The sequence below is a fragment of the Oncorhynchus nerka genome, linkage group LG8, assembly GCF_034236695.1.
Source record: "Oncorhynchus nerka isolate Pitt River linkage group LG8, Oner_Uvic_2.0, whole genome shotgun sequence".
Taxonomy (NCBI): Eukaryota; Metazoa; Chordata; class Actinopteri; order Salmoniformes; family Salmonidae; genus Oncorhynchus; species Oncorhynchus nerka.
In genome coordinates this window covers 34,589,752-34,615,518 of record NC_088403.1, presented here as the reverse complement: position 1 = coordinate 34,615,518, position 25,767 = coordinate 34,589,752, and the positions used below count along the sequence as shown (strand labels likewise).

The 25,767-nt window shown below is 44.7% G+C and overlaps 1 protein-coding gene across 3 annotated transcripts in view; it reads right to left on the bottom strand.

Annotated features, from left to right (window-relative positions):
- Positions 1-24,933, bottom strand: part of LOC115133186 (striatin-interacting protein 1 homolog) — a 36,937-nt gene extending 12,004 nt beyond the window's left edge. Inside the window, exons 1-7 of one of the 3 annotated variants that reach the window (XM_029666165.2) lie at positions 24,827-24,933; positions 16,813-16,882; positions 15,681-15,755; positions 12,419-12,550; positions 12,059-12,179; positions 2,280-2,348; positions 361-467 (exon numbers count right to left, since the gene is read on the bottom strand). In XM_029666165.2, the coding sequence (XP_029522025.2) occupies positions 361-467; positions 2,280-2,348; positions 12,059-12,179; positions 12,419-12,550; positions 15,681-15,755; positions 16,813-16,882; positions 24,827-24,847 (595 nt within the window). In that variant the 5' untranslated portion in view covers positions 24,848-24,933. Of the gene's footprint in view, positions 1-360; positions 468-2,279; positions 2,349-12,058; positions 12,180-12,418; positions 12,551-15,680; positions 15,756-16,812; positions 16,883-17,033; positions 17,205-24,826 lie in introns of those variants that run through there. The other 2 variants (XM_029666164.2, XM_029666166.2) reach the window with 2 other exon arrangements.
- Positions 24,934-25,767: the final 834 nt, after the last annotated feature.

The following is a 25,767-nucleotide window of genomic DNA, read 5'->3' as shown; positions in this document are numbered from 1 at the left end:
AAAATACAGTATGGTACTGTTTTCTGAATTACAGTCAATTACTGGCAGCAATTGGCCAGTAAATTACTGGAGATTTACAGGACAAGGTTTGAAGAATTCCTCATATACAGTATATTACTGTATTCTGGGGGAGTACAGCATTCTCACTCACCTGTGCAACAAATATAGCCTCTTAGAAGGCATACATTAACATACAGTATGTTAATGAGCTAGAGACTCTTTCCCCACTTACAACATTAACCCACAATGCACCATAATTAATTCTGTAAAACACATTTAAGGTATTTCACTGTGTATTTCACCGTGTTTTACTGTTGAAATGTAAGAAAAGTCTTACACTGCACACACACAAACACAAACCCAGTTCAGTCTTGAAGGCCTCTCTGGTAGTTCTCCACTCTGGCCTGTCATCCTCTGTCTGCAGACGGATGGTCTCCACCATCAGGTACATGATGCTTAGCAAGACCCTAGTGGAACACGAGAGGTCAGAGGTCAGAATGCATGCATGCATCAAGACAAATAGTCTGTAAGCTACCAAGGTAGAACAGCTCTCCACTCCAAAAACGTAACGATGTGTGCTTGTGCATACAGTATGTCTGCCTATGTGTAGTTTGTATGCGTGAATCTGTAAATGTGTGTGTGCGCATACTTAATATTGCTGCACACCTTTCCATATGCACTTGCCTAGCTAATGAATCAGCCTAAATAACCCTACAGTAATTATACAAGATTAGCGAGGCAGTGTCCTGTGCATTAACGCCTTGATCTAGATGGAAAACAAGCCATAATGGCCTCCATTTTCTACAAGCTATTAGGACGTGTTATTTGGCTTCCCACCTTATTGTCCCTAGAATTTCTAAGCAAACAGCTGGAGGCAGGTCTTTCTCCAAATGAGCTCAATTTTTATGTAATGGTCTGCCTAGCCATGTGAGAGACGCAGACTCAGTCTCAACCTTTAAGTTATTACTGAAGTCTCATCTCTTCAGTAGGTCATATGATTGAGTGTAGTCTGGCCCAGGGGTGTGAAGGTCAACAGCAAGGTACTGGAGAGACGAACCACCCTTGATGTATGTGCCTGGCCGACTCCCCTCTTTCCACTGGGATTCTCTGCCTCTGACCCAAGAGGAGATCTTCGTGGGCTATACTCAGCCTTGTCTCAGGGTAGTAAGTTGGTGGTCTGTTGATATCCCTCTAGTGTTGTGGGGGCTGTGCTTTGTCAAAGTGGATGGGGTTGGCCCTGTCCAGGGCTATCGTCGGACGTGGGCCAGTGTCCCCCGACCCACCTGTCTCAGTCTCCAGTACCTAGGGCTAGGGTCAGTCTGTTATATCTGGTATAATTCTCCTGTGGAGAACTTAAATGTACTTAGATGTCCTGTGTACATTTAAGTATGCTCCCTCTAAATCGCTCTCTCTCCCTCCTCTCCCAGAGGATCTTGCCTCAGGACAACCTGGCCGTCCCCAGTCCACCTAGTCATTCCACTGCTCCAGTTTCAACTGTTCTGCCTGTGGCTAGGGAACCCTGACCTGTTCACCGGAAATGCTACCTTGTCCCGGACCTGCTGTTTTTGACTCTCTCTCCATCTACCGCACCTGCTGTCTCGACCTCTGAATGCTCTGCTATGAAAAGCAAACTGACCCTCTTGAGGTACGGACCTGTTGAATCCTCTACAACCACTGATTATTATTATACCCTGCTGGTCATCTATGAATGTTTGAACATTTTAAAAGAACAATCTGGCCTTAAATGGCCATGTACTCTTATAATCTCCACCTGGAACAGCCAGAAGAGGACTGGCCACCCCTCAGATTCTGGTTCCTCTCTAGGTTTCTTCCTAGGTTCCTGCCTTTCTAGGGAGTTTTTCCTAGCCACCATGCTTGCTTGCATTGCTTGCTGTTTGGGGTTTTAGGCTGGGTTTCTGTATAGCACTTCGTGACATCTGCTGATGTACAAATGGCTTTATAAATACATTTGATTGATTGATTGACATCAAGACAGATCTGGTTCTCATAGCAGATCATTACTGGGGTAGGCACACAGAGCTGCCTAGACAGAGTGGTAGAGATGGGATGGGAGGAACAGGTCATTATCAGTCTATAGAAGTCAGTGAGGGATTGACACTGGTACACTGGTACTTTAGAGTCTGGGCTGAACTGGTACTTTGGACTCTGGGCTGGGGGTGGTGACATGTCAAGTGGTTGCTGAAGGAGTAGGGTTGAAGACCGTGGCTTGGCTGATTGGGGGACTGCTGTAAAAACTTGTGCGGTAGAAGGATGCTCACCTGAGTTCTGTGCTGTCCGCCAGAGAGATCGCAGGTTTCCTCACTGCGCTGCTGCAGACTTGGTTGTTACTGCAAAGGAGAACACAGAAGCAGTTTAGCATACATACAGTACAAATCATACCACACCACAGCTAAACACAACAGACTAGAGATATCGCTAATGTCTAGGACCTGGTCAGGTCACGGGGTCAGGAAGTTCTCATTACCTCTAACTGCAGTGACTAAGACTAGAATGTCGATGGAATGTATAGTGGCCGTTTTATGCACAGATCTTATTTGTTTTTGTACATAATGTTTTCCGCAATCGTTTCCTATGACCGAAAAGAGCTTCCGGACATCAGAACAGCGATCAGTAACCTCGATTTGGATGAAGATTCCTACTTCAACGAGTCGGCGGCTCATGACATACTGCTCACCCCAGGCCAGGCCCTTATCCCAGACACTCGGAAGAGAAAGAGACTGCGATAAAAGAGGCCGATGTGCCGGCACCCTGATAAACCGCCTCCAACCTCTGTTCCCCCGAACACCTTTTTTTGCATTATTGGTTTGAGCCTGTAAGTAAGCAGTTGACTGTAACGTCTACACCCGTTGTATTCGGCGCACGTGACACAAACTTTGATTTGATTTGATTCTATTGGCAAATGTACAAATCGCTGGAGAACAATGGGACCTGAAGAACTAATATGCATCTCGGAAACTTGGCTGAACAAGGACATGGATGACATGAATCTAGGTGGCTTTCTTTTTGTGTACATTCATTTGTATTAAAGAGCACATAAAGAAAAATGTACCATACATACACAACTTATCTTTGCGTCCTTTACTAAGGAGCATAGTTACATTCACATATTAAGGGTACATTTTGGCTGCGTAGAGCAAATATTTTAAAGAGTCTGAATAAGTACACAATTTGGATTAAGCCACACAAAAAACAAACAAAAAGCCCATAAATTACAGAAGGGTGGTGGTACGATATGTCAGGAACTCTGATCAGACACCTTCATACCTATGCGGCCTCTGTTGCAAGATTGATGTAATTCTCTCCATGTCAGCATGTACCCCGCATAGGCCTAACCACATATCTGAGGGTGCGTGTTCATTCTTCCAGCATTTTGTTACACATTTCTTTTCTGATGCTAAAAGATGATCTATCAATTTAAGTGGAGAGGATTGGAGTGTATCCACAGGAACAATACCTAGAAGGAGATGACATGGGTCTTGTTGAATAGTAATACCTGTGATGTCCTGAATAACATGGAGAATTTCAGACCAAAAAGACTGGATTTAGCCAAAATGTGAGATAAAGTACCTATTTGTCCACACTGCCTCTAACACGTAGCTGCTATTCCTTTTCATCAGGGCTCACAATTTTTTAAATTTAGTACTTTGAATAGAAACTACATGTAACCCTTGTTCGGTTACATGCAGTGGCTTTATATAGTGTTTTCCATATGTTCCCCCAGTTCTCCTCTGATACCTGCACCTCTAATTCAACCTGCCATGAGTTCCTAAGATGATCAAAATAAAATATTGGCATGTTAAGGATACTGTGGTAAACATTTGAAACGGTTCCAATGTTTTCCCCTTGATAAAGTGACTCAATCTAGGTGCCTTTTCTATGCATCAGCAGGACAGAACGGTCTTTGTTAACAACAATCTCTAATATTGGCACTAAAACCAAACTCTATGAGCTGTATAGATCCATAAGTCAACAAGTAAATGCTCATCCAGAGGCGGATGTCACGACTTCCGCCGAAGTTGGTCCCTCTCCTTTTTCGGGTGGCGTTCGAAGTCACCGACCTTCCAGCCATCGCGGATTCACTTTTCATTCTCCATTGGTTTTTGTCTCGTCTTCCATCACACCTGGTTCCAATTCCATCAATTACATGTTGTGTATTTAACCCTCTGATCCCCCTCATGTCCTTGTCGGTAATTGTTTCTTGTAGTGCTTCTGCACGGTATGCTGGTATGTACTGTGTTTTGTTCGACCCATGTATTGTATTGTTCTGTTGACGGTGGTTTATGGATATTAAACGACACCGTTGTAAATCCATTTTCGCTCTCCTGCGCCTGACTTCTCTGCCGCACCTACGCAGCCACTACAGCGGCGCTCATAGTGCTGGTGATCTTAATGCAGGAAAACTCAAATCCATTTTTACCAGCATGTCACCTGTACAACTATAGGAGAAAAAAAATCTAGATCACCTTTACTCCACACAAAGAGACAAATACAAAGCTCTACCTCACCCTCCATTTTGCAAATCTGACTCTATCCTCCTGATTCCTGCTTACAATAAAAAACTCAAAACAGGAAGTACCAGTGACGGATGAAGCAAATGCTAAGCTACAGAACTGTTTCACTAGCACAGACTGGAATTTGTTCCGGGACTCATCTGATGGCATTTTCGGAGTTCATCACATCAGCCACCGGCTTCATTAATAAGTGCATCGACGACGACGACGTCCCCACAGTGACGGTACGTACATATCCCAACCAGAAGCCATGGTTTACAGTCAACATCTGCACTGAGCTAAAAGCTAGAGCTGACACTTTCAAGGAGCGGGACACTAACCCAGACAGTTGTAAGAAATCCCGCTACGGCCTCCAATGAACAATCAAACAGGCGAAGTGTCAAAACAGGACTAAGATCGAATGAGGCAGGGCTTGCAAACTATCACAGGAAAGGGAAACCCAGCTGTGAGCTGCCCAGTGACGTGAGACTACCAGACAAGCTAAATGCCTTATATGCTCACTTTGAGGCAACACTGAACCATATGTGAGAACACCAGCTGTTCCAGACAACTGTGTGATCCTCCTCTCCGTAGCTGATGTGAGTAAGACCTTTAAACAGGTTAAAATTCACAAGGCCACAAGTGCCAGACGGATTACCAGGACACGTACTCTGAGCATGCACTGACCAGCTGGCAAGTGTCGTCACTGACATTTTAAACTTCTTCCTGACGCAGTCTGTAATACCTACATGCTTTAAGCAGACCACCATAGTTATTGTGCCCAAGAACGCCAAGGTAACCTGTCTAAATTACTATCGCCTCGTAGCACTCTGTAGCCGTGAAATGCTTTGAAAGGCTGGTCATGGCTCACATCAACACCATCATCCCAGACACCCTGGACCCACTCCAATTCGCATACCGCCCTAACAGATCCACAGATGACGCAATCTCTATTGCACTCCACACTGACCTTTCCTACTTGGACAAAAGGAACACCTACGTGAGAATGTGGTTCAACACCATAGTGCCCTCCAAGCTCATAATTTGTTACATTTCTGTAATTTAGCAGACGCTCTTATCAAAAGCAACCAACAGTAGTGAGTGCATACGTTTTCATATTTTCCGTACTGGTCCCCCATGGGATTTGAACCCACAACCCTGGTGTTACCAAGCACCATGTTTTACCAACTAAGCCACACGGGACCGATCATCACTAAGCTAAGGACAATGGAACTGAACACCTCCCTCTGCAACTGGATCCTGGACTTCCTGATGGGACACTTCCAGGTGGTGAAGGTAGGCAACAACACATCTGACACGTTGACCCTCAAAACGGGGGCCCCTCTGGGGTGCAAGCTTAGTCCCCTCCTGTACACCCTGTTCACCCACAACTGTGTGGCCGCTCAAAATTCTAAGTTTGCCAACGACATGACAGTGGTAGGCCTGATCACAGACGACGATGAGACAGCCTATAGGGAGGAGGTCAGAGAGCTGGCAGTGTGATGCCAGGACAACAACCTCTCCCTCAACATCAGCAAGATAAAAGGAGCTGATCAGGGACTGCAGGAAAAGGAGGACCGAGCACGCCCCCATTCACATCAACGGGGGCTGCAGCGGAGCAAATCAAGAGCTTCAAGTTCCTCAGTGTCCACATCACTAAGGATCTATCATGGTCCAAACACACCAACACAGTCGTGAAGAGGGCACGACAACACCTCTTCCCTCTCAGGAGGCTTAAAAGATTTGGCATGGGCCCTCAGATCCTGAAAACGTTATACAGCTGTACCATTGAGAGCATCTTGACTGGCTGCATCACCACTTGGTATGGCAACTGCTTGGCATCCGACCGCAAGGCGCTACAGAGGGTAGTGCGTTCAGCCCAGTATATGACTGGGGTCAAGCTCCCTGCCATCCAGGACCTCTATACCTGGCGGTGTCAGAGGAAGGCCCTAAAAATTGGCAGACTCCAGCCACGCAAGTCATTTACTGTTCTCTCTGCTACCGCATGGCAAGGGGTACCGATGCATCAAGTCTGGAACCAACAGGCCCTTGAATTGCTTCTGCCCCCAAGCCATAACACGGCTAAATAGTTAACCAAATAGCTACCTGGACTATCTGCATTGACCCTTTTTGCATACTTTTTTCTGACTCACCACATACACTGCTTTTACGGTCTGTCACTTTTTATTCCTTGTTATATTTACATATCTACCTCAATTACCTCGTACCCCTGCACATTGACTTGGTACCCCTTGTAAAGTCGTAGCCAAAAGTTGAGAATGACACAAATATACATTTTCACAAAGTCTGCTGCCTCAGTTTGTATGATGGCAATTTGCATATACTCCAGAATGTTATAAAGAGTGATCAGATTAATTGAAATTAATTGCAAAGTCCCTCTTTGCCATGCAAATGATCTGAATCTTTCAAAAAACATTTCCACTGCATTTCAGCCCTGCCACAAAAAGACCAGCTGACATGTGTTGACAAGTGTTGACTGGAGGTCACTCTGTCATGTTGATTGAGTTCGAATAACAGACTGGAAGCTTCAAAAGGAGGGTGGTGCTTGGAATCATTGTTCTTCCTCTGTCAATCATGGTTACCTGCAAGGACACACGTGCAGTCATCATTGCTTTGCACAAAAAGGGCTTCACAGGCAAGGATATTGCTGCCAGTAAGATTGCACCTAAATCAACTATTCATTCGATCATCAAGAACTTCAAGGAGAGCGGTTCAATTATTGTGAAGAAGGCTTCAAGGCACCCAAGAGAGTCCAGCAAGCACCAGGACCGTCTCCGAAAGTTGATTCAGCTGCGGGATCGGGGCACCACCAGTACATAGCTTGCTCAGGAATGGCAGCAGGCAGGTGTCAGTGCATCTGCACGCACAGTGAGGTGAAGTCTTTTGGAGGATGGCCTGGTGTCAAGAAGGGCCGCAAAGAAGCCACTTCTCTCCAGGAAAAACATCAGGGACAGACTGATATTCTGCAAAAAGGTACAGGGATTGGACTGCTGAGGACTGGGGTAAAGTCATTTTCTCTGATGAATCACCTTTCCGATCGTTTGGGGCATCCGGAAAAAAGCTTGTCCGGAGAAGACAAGGTGAGCCCTACCATCAGTCCTGTGTCATGCCAACAGTAAAGCATCCTGAGACCATTCATGTGTGGGGTTGCTTCTCAGCCAAGGGAGTGGGTTCACTCACAATTTTGCCTAAGAACACAGCCATTAATAAAGAATGGTACCAACACATCCTCCGAGAGCAACTTCTCCCAACCATCCAGGAACAGTTTGGTGATGAACAATGCCTTTTCCAGCATGATGGAGCACCTTGCCATAAGGCAAAAGTGATAACTAAGTGGCTCGGGGAACAAATATCGATATTTTGGGTCCATGGCCAGGAAACTCCCCAGACCTTAATCCCATTGAGAATTTGTGGTCAATCCTCAAGAGGCAGGTGGACAAAACAAAACCCCACAAATTCTGACAAACTCCAAGCATTGATTATGCAAGAATGGGCTGCCATCAGTCAGGATGTGGCCCAGAAGTTAATTGACAGCATGGGCAGATTGCAGAAGTCTTGAAAAAGAAGCGTCAACACTGCAAATATTGACTCTTTGCATCAACTTCAAGTAATTGTCAATAAAAGCCTTTGACACTTATGAAATGTTTGTAATTATACTTCAGATTTCATAGTAACATCTGACAAAAGTATATAAAAGACACTGAAGCAGCAAACTTTTTGGAAATTAATATTTGTGTCATTCTCAAAACCTTTGGCCACGACTGTATATAGCCACGTTATGGTTACTCATTACTTGTATTATTATTATTATTATTATTATTATTATTATTATTATTATTATTGTGTATTACTTTTTTATTATTTCTCAATTTTTTTCCTCCTTCTGCATTGTTTGGAAGGGCCCATAAGTAAACATTCAACTGTTAGTCCATACCTGTTGTTTACGATGCATGTGACTGATTCTATTTAAGTTGAAGTGAAAACACAGCATTATCACAACTGAGAATGAACACCAGTGCAGGCAGGATAAATAGCAGAGGAGAAATACAGACAGAGAAAATGTCCTGTGTGTTTGCTCAGCAGCTTAACAGGTGCTACAGAGTAATAGGAGGCGGCTGCTTGCCTGCTAAGGCTAAGGTGTAGAATCAGAGGTTGATAAGAGACCAAGACTAAAGGCGGCAGGAGCAGACAGAGGAGCACAAAGACTAAAAAGGAAGGAAACAAAGCCTTGAAGGCTTTGCCGCCTCGCCAGTGAGCTATTTGAAGTGTGAATCAGAGGCCGGTGATCTGTCTCTTTCTCTCTGCTCTCACCCTGTTCTCTCTGCTCTTATCCCCCTCACTAAGAGCCAGCAGGTGCCTCATATCCTACGCTGAGGTGAAGAGGAATGGAAGTGGGAGGTAGAAAGGAAGAGAGAGAGAGAATGGTGTATTCATGAATTAACATTTCTGGTGAATGTATGTGTGTGTGTGTGTGTGTGTGTGTGTGTGTGTGTGTGTGTGTGTGTGTGTGTGTGTGTGTGTGTGTGTCTCTCTCTGCTGGTCTGTGAATGTGCGTGTGCATGTACAGTTGAAGTCGGAAGTTTACATACAGTGGGGCAAAAAAGTATTTAGTCAGCCACCAATTGTGCAAGTTCTCCCACCTAAAAGAAAAACAGCCCCAAAGCATGATGTTTCCACCCCCATGCTTCACAGTAGGTATGGTGTTCTTTGGATGCAACTCAGCATTCTCTGTCCTCCAAACACGACGAGTTGAGTTTTTACCAAAAAGTTATATTTTGGTTTCATCTGACATTCTCCCAATCTTCTTCTGGATCATCCAAATGCTCTCTAACAAACTTCAGATGGGCCTGGACACGTCTGGCACTGCAGGATTTGAGTCCCTGGCGGCGTAGTGTGTTACTGATGGTAGGCTTTGTTACTTTGGTCCCAGCTCTCTGCAGGTCATTCACTAGGTTCCCCCATTTTTGCTCACCGTTCTTGTGATCATTTTGACCACACGGGTTGAGATCTTGCGTGGAGCCCCAGATCGAGGGAGATTATCAGTGGTCTTGTATGTCTTCCATTTCCTAATAATTGCTCCCACAGTTGATTTCTTCAAACCAAGCTGCTTACCTATTGCAGATTCAGTCTTCCCAGCCTGGGGCAGGTCTACAATTTTGTTTCTGGTGTCCTTTGACAGCTCACAATTGGTGGCTGACTAAATACGTTTTTGCCCCACTGTATGCATCAGCAACCACAGCTAATGAAGTCACTGAAACCCTTAACAGTTGCCGTCTGTTTTGGAATGGGTGGCCAGTAATAAATTGGTCCTGAACATCTCTAAAACTTAGAGCATTGTATTTGGTACAAATCATTCAATAAGTGCTAGACCTCAGATGAATCTGGTAATGAATGGTGTGGCTGTTGAACAAGTTGAGGAGACTAAATTACTTCGCGTTACCTTAGATTGTAAACTGTTATGGTCAAAACATATCAATTCAATGGTTGCAAAGATGGGGAGAGGTTAGCCGTAATAAAGAGAAGCTCTGCTTTTTTGACACCACACTCCAAAAAGCAAGTTCTGCAGGCTCTAGTTTTGTCTAATCTTGATTAATGTCCAGTCCGTGTGGTCCAGTGCTGCAAGGAAAGACCTATTTAAACTGCAGCTGGCCCAGAACAGAGTGACACGTTTTGCTCTTAATTGTAATTAGAGGGCTAATATTAATACTATACATGCCAGTCTCTCTTGGCTAAGAGTTGAGACTGACTGCATCACTTCTTTTTATAAGAAACATTAATGCGTTGAAAATCCCAAATTGTTCGCATAGTCAACTTACACACAGCTCTGACACACACACTTATCCCACCAGACATGCCACCAGGGGTCTTTTCATAGTCCCCAAATCCAGAACAAATTCAAGAGAACGTACAGTATTATATCCTTATTGCATGGAACTTCCTTCCATCTCATATTGCTCAAATAAACAGCAGACCTGGTTTCCAAAAACAGATAAAGCAACACGCCTCTCCTCTATTTGACCTAGATAGTTTGTGTGTATTGATATGTAGGCTACGTGTGACTTTTTAAACATGTATGTAATTCTGTCCTTGAGCTGTTCTCGTCTAATGATGTTCTGTATGTCATTCTGTATTATGTTTCATGTTTTGTGTTGGACCCCAGGAAGAGTAGCTGCTGCTTTTGCAACAGCTAATGGTGATCCTAATAAAATACCAAAATCAGCACCATCTCTACCAGCAACTACCTACGGCATTTCAACTAGGCAGATTAGTCAATGGCTGCGGGTGGTAGAGACCTAAAGTACTAGGGCAGCAGTAGATCTGCCATTAGGGAGAGGAGGGACCTCAGGCAGGAAGGACACAGAGGAGATGACTCCGGAGGAGAGAGGAACAGTGGGTACGCTTATGTGATGCCCTTTTTGTCTAAGAGCTGTTTGAAAAGCCCACCTGAAATTGTACGGAGTGTACAAAACATTATGAACACCTGGTCTTTCCATGACATAGACTGACCAGATGAATCCAGGTGAGCGCTATGATCCCTTATTGAAGTCACCCGTTATATCCAATTCAAATCAGTGTAGATGAATGGGAGGAGACAGGTTAAATAATGATTTTTAAGCCTTGGGACAATTGAGACATGGATTGTGTATGTGTACCATTCAGAGGGTGAACGGGCAAGATAAAATATTTAAACGCCTTTGAACGGGGTATGGTAGTAGGTGACAGGCGCACCGGTTTATGTCAAGAACTGCAACGCTGCTTGGTTTTTCCAAGCCTGTGTATCAAGAATGGTCCACCACCCAAAGGACATCCAGCCAACTTGACAACTTTGGGAAGCTCTCTCTTTCCTCATATCTTTCTCTTACTGTATCTCTTTCTCCAACTCCAGCTAACAACTAATGAGAGTAAATGCTACTGTGTACCATCCCTGTAGCATTAAAGGCCCAGTGCAGTCAAACACGTGATTTTCCTGTGTTTTATATACATTTCCAACCTATGAGGTTGGAATAATACTGTGAAATAAAAAAATAAAATGATGATGCCCTTTTAGTGTAAGAGTTGTTGAAATAGGCTGCCTGAATTTTCAGCTTGTTTTGGTTGGGATGGAATTTAGTGGTGACATCACCAGGCAGTATATTAGTTAATAAACCACTAAGAAAGATTTCCAAACCTCTCTGCCAATAACAGCTAGTTTTCAATTTTCCCCTCCCCACTCAGACTTCTCCCAGACAGTCCTAGCAAAATTCTTGCTTGAGAAATTGTCCTTTGCTAAGAAACTATTTTTGGTTCCTTTTGACCATTTTAAATCGGAAACAATAATATTAAGGTACTTAATTGTCACCGTGTAAATGATTTGATATTGAGATAAAAAACAAACAGCTGCATTGGACCGTGAATCACAGAGGAGGTAAGCGCTAACCACAGTGGTGCTAACGCTTGTTGAGAAACACAATAATACAGTAATTACGAGACATTGCGGCTGCTGCGGCAGCGTTACGGAGCGACTGTAGTAATGTTGTCCTACTCACTCCATCTCCATGCTCAGCAGCTCCAGGAGAGCGGTGAAGATGCCCATGTCATACAGCAGGAACACGTTGTGGCGAGACCAGTGGATCACGTCTGCGTCCGTGTCACACTCGTCAAACACCCCTGGGGAATGCCACACGCAGGCTTCAACAGATGCTCACTCACCACACAACGCTCTCAACGGACTCTGAAGGACTCGAGCATATATACTGTACATGTCCTCTGTTTCATGAGAAAATGTTGGTCAGAGAAATCGCACAGGAAATATTTAAATATCCCCTTAATCTCTTCGACGCATGTCAAAATATGCTACAGCCAAAGCAAATGATCTTGAAGTGTGCAGGGACGGTGATGATGATTACCCTGTGCCAGGTAGAGGATGGCCCGGGCCACCTTCAGCCTCTTGTCCCGGTCAGTGACCTCCAGAGCATCTAGTAGTCTCATCACATAGCCCTTCTGCTGCTCCTGACCCAGCTCAATCCACCTCCCCCGCACTGCAGAGAGACAGGGACAGAGTGAGAGACCAGGTGAGTCTTGGTGACTTTGTGTGACCTTGTGACTCTGAGCTTGTACGTCTGTCGCTCTCTTATTCTCGCTCACTCCATCCATTCACTTACTTCTCCCATTCTCTCACTCTACCTCATTTCTTCTCTATTCTCGCTGTCTCTTTTCTTTGTCTGCTCTCTCTCCCCCCTCTCTCCCCTTTTCACACGTGAAAAAGATTGGCTGGGATCAGCTCTGGTCATTAAACTTACACTGACCCAGGAGCAGCTAGTGGTCTCAGAGTCAAAGTGACCTGGCTTCAGCTCACAGCAGGCTATTTCAGCCCTGGCCAGGTATAGCAGTACACCCACTGATCACTGATCACCCCACTGTGAACGCTCACTAAAGAGAAAAGAATGCCAGGATCCAACATCAAGGCAACATCACCTTTGACTTCTAGGCTATGAGCGATAGCCTAGAAGTGAAGAAGAGTGTAAAAGTGAAGAAGAGTGTATAAATAGGAATGTTTCTGACCTTTATTTTTTTTACCTCAACTCTTGGGATTCTTGTAGGACATCATGATCAATGGAATTGAAATAGCGAGTCAGTTCCCCTCTTTTAGTAGACATATTCTGACATGTAGTGCCTCCAGAAAGTATTCATACTTATTCCACACTTTGTTGTGTTACAGCCTGAATCCAAAATGTATTAAATAATTATTTTTACCCATCTACACACACTGCGTCATAGTGACAAAGTGAAAACATTTTTTTTTAACATTTTGCAAACGTATCGAAAGTGAAATACAGAAATATCACATTTACATAACTGAGTCTTTCCGGGTAAGTCTCTAAGATCTTTGCATACCTAGATTGTACAATATTTGCACATTATTATTTATTTTTCAAGCTCTGTCATGTTGGTTGTTGATCATTGCAAGACAACCAGTCTTGCCATAGACTTTCAAGTTGCTTTAGGTCTAAACTGTAACAAGGCCACTCAGGGACATTAAATGTCGTCTTGGTGACTAACTCCAGTATATATTTGACCTTATGTTTTAGGTTATTGCTGAACGGTGAATTCGTCTCCCAGTGTCCAGTGGAAAGTAGACTGAATCAAGTTTTACTCTGGGATTATTATTCCGTTTCTTTACAACCCCCCCCCCTCCCAAAAAAACTCTAGTCCTTGACAAGCATATCCATAACATGATGCAGCCACCACCACGCTTGAAAATATGAAGAGTGGTACTCAGTGATGTGTTCATCCATCCTCAGTTCTCTCTTATCACACAGCCTTTAATCTCTAACTGTTTTAAAGTTACCATTGGCCTCATGGTTAAATTCTTGAGTGGTTTCCTTCCTCTCCGGCAACTAAGTTAGGAAGGAGGCCTGTATTTTTGCAGACTGGGTGCATCATCCAAAGTGTAATTAATAACATCACCATGCTCAAAGGGATATTCAATGTCTGCTTTAAAAAAAAAAATATATATATATATATATATATATAATATATATATTTTTTTACCAATAGGTGACCTTCTTGTGAGGCATTAGAAAACCTCCCTAGTCTTTGTGGTTGAATCTGTGTTTGAAATTCACTGCTGGGCCTGAAAGAACTTGTGACATGTAAAGCAAATGTTTACTCCTGAACATATTTAGGCCATAATAAAAGGGTTGAATACTTGACTCAAGACATTTCAGCTTTTCATTTTTAATTAATTTGTCAAAAAAAGTCTAAAAACACAATTCCACTGACATGGCGTATTGTGTGTAGGACTGTGGCACAAAAATCTACTTTTAATCCATTTTAAATTCAGGCTGTAACACAACATTTGGAAAACGTGAAGGGGTATGAATACTTGCTGAAAGCACTTTAACTCTGACAAAACTTCCCCTGTATAAAGTTCATCCCATGTAACTTTTAATGCTCTGATAAGTGCTCTGATAATGGTCATTATGATAAAAGTGCGTGGAGAGTAGCGACGCAGAGGACATGGGTGCATAACAGATTTAGCAGTGATGGAGAGTGGCAGTCTGGCAGATGTGTTAAAACATTGATGAGGGGCCCCGTCACCGTTTGACATATTTTAAACCCAGATACAGAGTGACAGCACATCTCCTATCTCTCTCTGCAGCACAGACAAGACAGCCAAGCTTTCCACTGATCCACCCATTCATTCCTATTGGCTTTAGGGAAACAGAGTAGGGAAGGACAAGACCTAGCGCTCTTAAGTCATGTAATGTGCTGCAACAAAGTTGCCCTTTGTGGACCTGAATGTCTGGAGCTACACATTATGTATTATGACTCATTATGAACCTTCCTTACTCCGCTTACTTCGCTAACTTCCTAAGCGGAGTAAGTTCACAACCACGTTTGACAGTACAGCAACGAACTGGGCAGAGTTTCAGCGAATATGAGAGGGGTTGAATGAGTATGGAGATTAGATCAGCAAAATGGACACGGTCCAATTCATCCGGTCAATATGATTCACATTAGGAGATGAAACGGAATCGACCGGCTGTATAATAACAATGCTCATGATACGGAACAGTTGGTCACAGCAGTCGGCTACGGCTGTTTAGCTGTGGTTTTGCAGCGCATAGATAAGGCAGCTTGGTTTGTCGTGGCGCTAAGAGAGACAGCGGCTGCAGAGCAGAGTTTGGCAAGATGTGTGTGTTCCTGTGTGTGTGTGTCACCTACTCCCAAAACCTCTAGCTGAAAGTGTCAGGTTAGAACAAGCAATCAGACACACACCCCACTGTGCAGAACAGTTCCTTCTCTCCCTCTGAACCACTCACAGAAAAAGGGAAACGTTACACCTGGGAGCGGTCAATTAATCAGCTCCTTCAACCCTCTATCCCTTCTCCCTCTTTCACACCCTCTCTCTATCAGACTTTCTTTCTGAAGACGATTACCAGGGCGGGAATCCATTCCATTACACTTCTACATACGCTCTCTCTTTCTATCTATCCATCTCTCTCTCCGTAAACACTAGAATAACAGGCAAACACAGAGGGTATGCAAACAAACAGTGTGTTCAAGGTGAGTCAGAAAGCCGTTTGACACACTCACTGCTTTAGAAAAAAAATGAACGCACACACAAATGATGACCGCCACTGACAGACAGGAAGGTAACAGTACCATGGCTCCTGAAATCCTCCTCAAAGTAGTCCCTGTTGAGGGCGAACTCGGGCTCCTCCGTGTAACTGTAGATCTCTGTGGACAAACAGGAGAACCATCAGACAGACAGGATGACATATAGTACTGTACTGAAGGATTCAACAGAGGTCATGAAAGACATCGCGGGGTATACTGTAGTGGAAGCCCTGTATGGCTCAGTCGGTAAAGCATGGCACTTACAGTGCCAGGATGGTGGGTTTGATTCCTGGGACGCAATGTGACTAGGTCGCTTTGGATAAAAGTATCTGCTAAATTGCATAGATTATAATTTATGGGCTCCCGAGTGGTGCAGCGGTCTAAGGCACTGCATCTCAGTGCAAGAGGTGCCACTACAGTCCCTGGTTAGAATCCAGGCTGTATCACATACGGCCGTGATTGGGAGTCGCATAGGGCGGCGCACAATTGGCCCAGCATCGTCCAGGTTTGGCCAGGGTAGGCTGTCATTGTAATTAAGAATTTGTTCTTAACAGACTTGCCTAGTTAATTAAAAGGTAAATCAAAAATTAAAATAAATATAAGCCAACTGTTTCATTAAGTCACTCACATTTTGGCTCCCAGTTATCCTTTCTGTAGAGTGTTTTTATTAGATTGATGACATCACTGACTAATCCTTCTTCAGCGAGTATACAGTAGTTAAATGTCAACAGTCACTGCAGCCTGAGGAACAGTCACAAGAGAGCAACTGTAGTGTTTGTGTAAGCTAATGTCTCAGCGGGACTAGCTACCTAACCAAAGCAGCTGCATTCAACAACGGAAAACTATGATCTTGCATTAAATCAAATGTAGCTCCTGACAGTGCAGCACTGTACTACACAGTAGCACATTTTGTTGCAGTGACTAGCTTCTGGTTATGAACAGAACATAAAGACAGAGCATATCCCTTGTGGGTATACTTGAACAGCAGTGATCACCAATTCTCCTGGAAAGCTACAGTGGTAGCCTTGCACAATTTTGCTCCAGCAACTGTTTCAACTAAACAACTGGACTTGACAATTAGTTGAATAAGGTGTTTTGCAGTTGGAACAAAAGCCCGCCCGGTAGCTGCCCAGGGTCTATGGTTGGTGACCGCTGGGTTAGGGTTTAAAGACCTTACCTGAGAGTTCAGTGGTCAGGCTGTCTGTGTCCCCATACTCAAACTCCAGGTTAGGAGACTCCATGGAGCTCTGAAAACAGAAAAACAACACTGAAGTCTAGGCAGAACCGCGAAGGGAAATGAAGGCACACTAACACGCACGGGCACGCACAAAGCATACATCCGTGGTTATAATTCCTTTACAACCACAGAAAGCACACAGTTCAGGTTCTTCCACTCACTGTTCTTCCTTCTCGGATGGGTAAGCACATTCGTTGAGCTTTCTTTTCCGCATGGCTATGCAAATGCAGGCAACAGTCGGAGTGGAAAAACTGAACGAGAGGGACGCAGGAGTCAACATGCCCTAGATGTCAGAGTGGGTTAACGTACGTATCCAGTTAAGGGTCTTTGATGCCGCTCTGACATTAGCCTCACCCCATGATTACTGCTTGCCCTCTGGGCATTTTACTACAGGACCCCATGGTACACACACGCCTAGAGAGACACATACTCAAACACAGTACACACACACACACACACACACACACACACACACACACAGCATGGCGGGGATAAGGACAGAGGACCGAGCCCACCTCTGTTAGCCGTCATGGTTACTAAAAGCATTATTTTCCCAGGTCGGAGACAGACTGATACAGTATGCACTGATCTCACCAGTTATCAAAGCACCACAGAACAACATTCACATACTGCCAGCCAATTCAAAAGGCCGTAGCACTTGGACAGAGACAGACCAGACTTTGAAATAGGTTAAGGACAGCCGTTAGTCAGCCTGGAGTGAGTGTCTCAGCGGCAATTTAGCGAGAGAAGATTACAGCTAATCACGGTCCTTAAATGGCATGTGTCAGTGGCGGAGCCGTTGCTGGAGTGCGAGGACTGTCTGTAGTTGTTTTTCATGCAGCCTACCACAGAAGGGCAGCAAATGTCAGGGATAGGCGAACATCTGCAATTCATTGGAATCTGAAGCACCCAAAAGCCTCAGAAAATGTCTGTCAGATTAGGTTGAGATTCAATAGGAGCGATTGAAAATGTAAGAATCGTTTGGCCTAATGACTTGTTCATTTAAAATACATTGGGCCCAGATTCAACTCCAGATGGAGACTTGTTGGGTATTATGAGGTGGTTTTCAGTTCCAAACACCATCAGTGCTAAGACGTACTAGAGCGACAAACTCAGCAAAAAAAAGAAACGGCCTCACTGTCAACTGCGTTTATTTTCAGCAAACTTAACATGCGTAAATATTTGTATGAACATAACAAGATTCAACAACTGAGACATAAACTGAACAAGTTCCACAGACATGTGACTAACAGAAATGGAATAATGTGTCCCTGAATAAAGGGGGGGTCAAAATTAACAGTCAGTATCTGGTGTGGCCACCAGCTGCATTAAGTACTGCAGTGCATCTCCTCCTCATGGACTGCACCAGATTTGCCAGTTCTTGCTGTGAGATGTTACCCCACTCTTCCACCAAGGCACCTGCAAGTTCCCAGACATTTCTGGGGGGAATGGCCCTAGCCCTCACCCTCCGATCCAACAGGTCTCAAACGTGCTCAATGGGATTGAGATCCAGGATCTTTGCTGGCCATGGCAGAACACTGACATTCCGGTCTTGCAGGAAATCACACACAGAACAAGCAGTATGGCTGGTGGAATTGTCATGCTGGAGGGTCATGTCAGGAGCCTGCAGGAAGGAGCCTGCAGGAAGGTTACCAAATGAGGGAAGAGGATGTCTTCCATGTAATGCACAGCGTAGAGATTGCCTGCAATGGCTACAAGCTTAGTCCGATGATGCTGTGACACACCGCCCCAGACCATGACGGACCCTCCACCTTGATCCCGCTCCAGAGTTCAGGCCTCGGTGTAACGCTCATTCCTTTGATGATAAACGCGAATCCAACCATCACCCCTGGTGAGACAAAACTGCGACTCGTCAGTTAAGAGCACTTTTTGCCAGTCCTGTCTGGTTCAGCGATCGTGGGTTTGTGCCCAGAGGCGACGTTGTTGCTGGTGACGTCTGGTGAGGACCTGCCTTACAACAGGCCTACAAGCCCTCAGTCCAGCCTCTCTCAGCCTATTGCGGACAGTCTGATGGAGGGATTGTGCGTTCCTGATGTAACTCGGCAGTTATTGCCTTACTGTACCTGTCCTGCAGGTGTGATGTTCGGATGTACCAATCCTGTGCAGGTGTTGTTACACGTGGTCTGCCACTGCGAGGGTGATCAGCTGTCCGTCCTGCCTCCCTGTAGCGCTGTCTTAGGTGCCTCACAGTACGGACATTGCAATTCATTGCCATGGCCACATCTGCAGTCCTCATGCCTCCTTGCAGCATGCCTAAGGCACATTCACGCAGATGAACAAGGACCCTGTGGGCACCTTTCTTTTTGTGTTTTTCAGAGTCAGTAGAAAGACCTCTTTAGTGTCCTAAGTTTTCCCAACTGTGAACTTAATTGTCTACAGTCTGTAAGAGGTTAGTGTCTTAACCATTCTACAGGTGCACGTTCATTCATTGTTTATGGTTCATTGAACAAGCATGGGAAACAGTGTTAAAACCCTTTACAATGAAAGTCTGAAGTTATTTGGATTTTTACGAATTATCGTTGAAAGACAGGGTCCTGAAAAAGGTATGTTTCTTTTTTTGCTGAGTTTACATGTGATATGAGTAATATAAGATATGTAAACATTATTAAAGTGGCATTATTTAAAGTGGCATTGTTTAAAGTGACTAGTGATCCATTTATTAGTGTCCAGTGATTGGGTAACAATGTCAGCAGCAGCCTCTCGGAGTTAATGATTTCTGTTTAGCAGTCTGATGGCCTTGAGCGAAGCTGTTTTTCAATCTCTCGGTCTCAGCTTTGGGTGAACAGGCAGTGGCTCGGGTGGTTGTTGTCCTTGATGAGCTTTTTGGCCTTCCTGTGACATCGGGTGTTGTAGGTGTCATGAAAGGCAGGTAGTTTGCCCCCGCAGATGCGTTGTGCAGACCGCACCACCCTCTGGAGAGCCTTGTGTTTGAGAGTGGTGCAGTTGCCGTACCAGGCTGTGATACAGCCCGACAGGATGCTCTCGATTCTGCATCTGTAAAAGTTTGTCCGGGTTTTGGGTGATAAGCCAAATTTCTTCAGTCTCCTGAGTTTGAAGAGGCGGTGTTGCGCCTTCTTCACCACAGTGTCTGTGTGGGTGGACCATTTCAATTTGTCTGTGATGTGTACGCAGAGGAAGTTAAAACTCTCCAACTTCTCCACTGCTGTCCCTTCGATGTGGATAGGGGGGGTGCTCCCTCTGCTGTTTCCTGAAGTCCACAATCATCTCCTTTTGTTGACGTTGAGTGAGAGGTTGTTTTCCTGACACCACACTCGAGTGCCCTCACCCACCTGTAGGCTGTCTCATCATCGTTGGTGTTCAGGCCCTTCACTGTTGTGTCGTCTGCAAACTTGATTATTGAGTTGGATGCCTGCATGGCCACACAGTCGTGGGTAACAAGGAGTACAGGAGAGGGCTGAACACACACCCTTGTGGGGCCCCAGTGTTGCAAAGTGGAGATGTTGTTTCCTACCTTCACGACCTGGTGGCAGCCCATCAGAAAGTCCAGGACCCAGATGCACAAGGCGTGGTTGAGACCCAGGACCTCCTGCTTGATGATGAGCTTGGAGGGTACTATGGGTTGAATGCTGAGCTGTAGTCAATAAACAGCATTCTTACATAGGTATTATTTTTGTCCAGATGGGATAGGGCAGTGTGCAGTGTGATTGCGTCATCTGTGGACCTGTTGGGGCGGTATGCAAACTGAAGTGGGTCTAGGGTGGCCGGTAAGATGGAGGTGATATTCCTTGACTAGCCTCTCAAAGCACTTCATGATGACAGAAGTGAGTGCTACGGGGTGTTAGTAATTTAGTTCAGTTATCTTTGCCTTCTTGGGTACAGGAACAATGGTAGCCATCTTGAAGCATTTGGGGACGCAGACTGGGATAGGGAGCGATTGAATATGTCTGTAAACACACCAGCCAGCTGGTCTGCGCATGCTCTGAGGACGCGGCTAGGGGTGCCGTCTGGGCCAGCAGCCTTGCGAGGGTTAACAAGTTTAAATATTTTACTCATGTCAGCCACTGAGAAGGAGAGGGGTGGGGACCACAGTTTTTGTTAGCGAGCTGCAACGGTGGCACTGTATTATCCTCAAATGGGCAAATAAGGTGTTTAGCTTGTCTTGAAGCAAGACATCGGTGTCCGTGACATGGCCGTTTTTGTTTTTCTAGTCCGTGATTTCCTGTAGACCGTGCCACATACGTCTCGTGTCTGAGCCGTTGAATTGCGACTCCACCTTGTCCCTGTACCGGCATTTTGCTTGTTTGAGTGCCTTGCGGAGGGAATAACTACACTGTTTATATTCAGCCATATTTCCAGACCTCTTTCCATGGTTAAATGCTGTGAATTGCGCTTTCAGTATTGCGCGTGTGAAGGAAAAGCAGCCAACAAGTTCTCAGCATGTGGGAACTCCTTCAAGACTGTTGGAAAAGCATTCCTCATGAAGCTGGTTGAGAGAATGCCAAGAGTGTGCAAACCTGTCAAGAAGGGTGGCTACTTTGAAGAATCTAAAATCTAAAATCTATTTTGATTTCTTTAAACCTGTTTGGGTTACTACATAATTCCATATATGTTATTTCACATATTTTATATCCTGCCTGTTTGGCACTGTCCGGGGGTATCGTCGGACACAGTGTCTCCCGACCCCTCCTGTCTCAGCCTCCAGTATTTATGCTGCAATAGTTTATGTCTCTCGGAGGACCTGGGCCCTAGGACCATGCCTCAGGACTACCTGGCCTGATGACTCCTTGCTGTCACCAGTCCACCAGGTCATGCTGCTGCTCCAGTTTCAACTGTTCTGCCTGCGGCTATGGAACCCTGACCTGTTCAATGGACATGCTACCTGTCCCAGACCTGCTGTTTTCAACTCTCTAGAGACAGCAGGAGCGGTAGAGATACTCAATGATCTAGCTATGAAAAGCCAACTGACATTTTCTCCTGAGGTGCTGACCTGTTGCACCCTCTACAACCACTGTGATGATTATTATTATTATTATTATTATTATTATTATTTGACCCTGCTGGTCATCAATGAACATTCGAACATCTTGGCCATGTTCTATTATAATCTCCACCTGGCATAGCCATAAGAGGACTGGCCACCCCTCATAGCCTGGTTCCTCTCTAGGTATCTTCCTAGGTTCTGGCCTTTCTAGGGAGTTTTTCCTAACCACCGTGCTTCTACACCTGCATTGCTTGCGGTTTGTGGTTTTAGGTTGGGTTTCTCTACAGCACTTTGTGACATCAGCTGATGTAAGAAGGGCTTTATAAAAACATTTGATAGATTTTTATGTCTTCACTTTTATTCTACAATGTAGAAAATAGTGAGAATAAAGAAAAACCCTTGAATGAGTAGGTGTATTCAAACTTTTGACTGGTACTGTACAGATGACCTTAATTACCTTGACTAACCTGTGCCCCCGCTCAATGACTTGTACCGGTACCCCTTGTATATAGCCTCGTTACTGTTATTTTATTGTTGCTCTTTATTTATTGTTGCTCGTTATTTTTATATACATCACCCCGCTCCTCCGCTCTCTCCACTGGCTTCCAGTTGAAGCTCGCATCCGCTACAAGACCATGGTGCTTGCCTACGGTGCTGTGAGGGGAACGGCACCTCAGTACCTCCAGGCTCTGATCAGGCCCTACACCCAAACAAGGGCACTGCGTTCATCCACCTCTGGCCTGCTCGCCTCCCTACCACTGAGGAAGTACAGTTCCCGCTCAGCCCAGTCAAAACTGTTCGCTGCTCTGGCCCCCCAATGGTGGAACAAACTCCCTCACGACGCCAGGACAGCGGAGTCAATCACCACCTTTCCGGAGACACCTGAAACCCCACCTCTTTAAGGAATACCTAGGATAGGATAAAGTAATCCTTCTCAACCCCCCCCCCTTAAAAGATTTAGATGCACTATTGTAAAGTGGCTGTTCCACTGGATGTCATAAGGTGAATGCACCAATTTGTAAGTCGCTCTGGATAAGAGCGTCTGCTAAATGACTTAAATGTAAATGTAAATGTATATTTTTTTTATTTATGTATTTTTTTTAAACTTCAGTTCATTTTAGTAAATATTTTCTTAAAACTGCATTGTTGGTTAAGGGCTTGTAAGTAAGCATTTCACTGTAAGGTCTACACCTGTTGTATTCGGCGCATGTGACAAATAACATTTGATTTGATTTGATTAGAAACCACATCTTAATTTCAGCTCACGATTGCTTGATTGGGATAATAATTAAACACAGGCATGTCTGATTGGCTTAGTCCCCCTGCAGATGAGATGAGAGGATGCCAGAAGGTTGTGCCTGTTACACGGGAAACTAAGGTTGGTGTTGTTATTGCTCTCAATAGAGCTATTTCATGTTTGTTTGAAGGAGAGTGGGGAATTTGGTGTCTCTCACTCAGCTACCCGTGGGCATCAACAAATCTCTCTCTCCCCCACCCCCTCCAGCTTGCTATGAACACTAACCTTCCTTCCACACTGGCACAGTGAACCCTGCGCTCCACCGTCGGTGTGTGCAAACACTGGGCATCCCATCAAAATCCCCACCAGCCCCCATCCCCCCTCTTCTCATAAAAGCATATGTTAAAAATAACCTATGACCGAAGCCAGCCAGCCAAGCCAATGGGCCAATGCAACAATCAACTCTAACACAGATCACATGAGGAATAGCCTGGACAAAGCAATAGAATTAAGTGGGATGATCATATCTCATATCGACTATGATGACTTAGGCGTGCATTGTGTGGCTTGAGCACTGAATGTAGTCTTAGCTACTTGACTACACCGAGATCTGTTTACAGATGCATTAGTCTGCTCTAAAAGAAGCCATTGGTAAAGAAATGAGCCAACTGGATCCTTCTTTAGATTTCACCAGTGTGGAGATGAGGTTTCATGCGTTTATTTCATGCCCATCAACCATCATTGAAACCCCCCACCTCTGTCCTGGAAAGCTTGAGGCTGGAGGGGAAATATGCTCTAATTCCTTTTTTGTATCATCCCCCCCCTCCCACCACCATATAATATGCCCAACAAACACTCTGAATTCCTGGATAGATTTTTTGCCCACTCAGGGCTAGGCAACCTAGTCCCACTGCCCCCAAAATGCAATTGATTTGTTTTCATTTTTAATGGCTGAATGAATTAGTTATTAGAACAACTATATGCTGTATCCTAGAGGTATGGAGCATAATGTCAAGCATGTTTACTTGAAAGCAAGCATATAATTAGGAGAAACATTTTGAAAACCTATTAGTGTGTTTAAAAAAAAATCCAGTTAGTAATTACATCTTAATATGTAATAATTGAGAAACTAGCTAATAGCCTATGCCTTATTCTATCAATTTCAAATCCACTCTTCTGCACTGACAAAATAGATGCAATTTAAAAATGTAATTGATTCACACATTGGAATATCTACATATAGGCTGCTGCCCGAGCATATGGGACAAATAAGTACACACCGAATGATTTCTTCTTCTTCTATCCCCAACATCACTACTGTGTACATAAACCTACTGTATATTTGCCAATCTGACACTGGTCTACGATGCCATGCACAAATAGACAGGCAGCAGCTGCAAGAGAAGATTCGACCACAAAACGTCCTGGACATTGACAGTCACATTAGATACCTGTATTTGCCACGTTCAGAATTAACCATAAACTTACGGTATTTATAGCATCCACTTGCTCGGTCACCAAAATAACAACCTGAGCTACATGCTTTCAAAAGCGGCTCTGTGGCAAAAGGGCATTTAAAGCTCCCCAGCAACAACCAACCACACGGACGTGGACCCCTCTACACTGGCTCAACGAGTAGCTACAAACTGGCTTTACCTCCCAATCCTTCAGCAGATTCACGAACACATATCTCCCATTCGGCAGAGGCCTTTTGTTTGTTGCAGTTATATGTTAATATAATTAATGACAGGTACCTCCATTTCGTCTGCCTGCATCTTTCTGTGTTGGTTCGTTCACTTTTTCTGCAGCTTGTGCATTCCGGTAAGGTTCGAGCCTGACAAACTGGAACAGATTTCAGTTTATTCCAAGTTCAGGAAACCCGTCCCCGTTAGTGTGATTGGTCGACTGGACGCCAGAGAGGGCGGGGTTAACTTCTACTGTAAATGGTGACAGGCGGGTTGGTCTTACCCGCGAGTGAATCAGTCGAGTAGAGGATCTTCGAATGCGGTCAATTAATTGGTGCTGATGCTGAGTGTTCCATAATGGCACCTACATTAGAAACATTGTTCGTTTCGGTGGATTTCAAAGAAACATTTGCTATTATAGCTTAGTATTGATAGGCTATTCAATTGTATCTATGTGCTTGAATATAACCATAACGTGTTCACACAGCTGTTAAATCCATCTTGTTCTGTCAGAATGACTGGATTGTGTATAGATTATCTGTCATATCCTCCACACCTTTGTCAGAGTGGGCCTTTCAATCAATCCAAGACCCGAGACAAGACACAAAACCTGTGTGTCAATACAATGATTTTATATCAGCCTAGTAACAAACCTGATTAAATGAATCAAGAGCTTGATGACCATTTGACAAATTGGGTATGTTATTGCTGGGCCAGAACAAAAGCCTGCTTCCAGGATCATGATTGAAGAACACTGCTCCAGAGGGAATTTAATATTCCCCCCCAAACATCCATCCCTTGAGGCAGGCTGCCACATTGAGTGGTGGTAATGTAAGGGTCGGAGAGGGGTGACGACAGACCAGACCACTCCACGGTCATTCTCATCCCACCACCGCTAGTGACCTGAGTGAATTATTGATTAGTGACTGTAACAGGGGGCTGCTTGATGTAGATTGCCCCCCCCCCTCCATAACAACCCCCCTGACTGAGAAAAGCACTTAACGTGATCT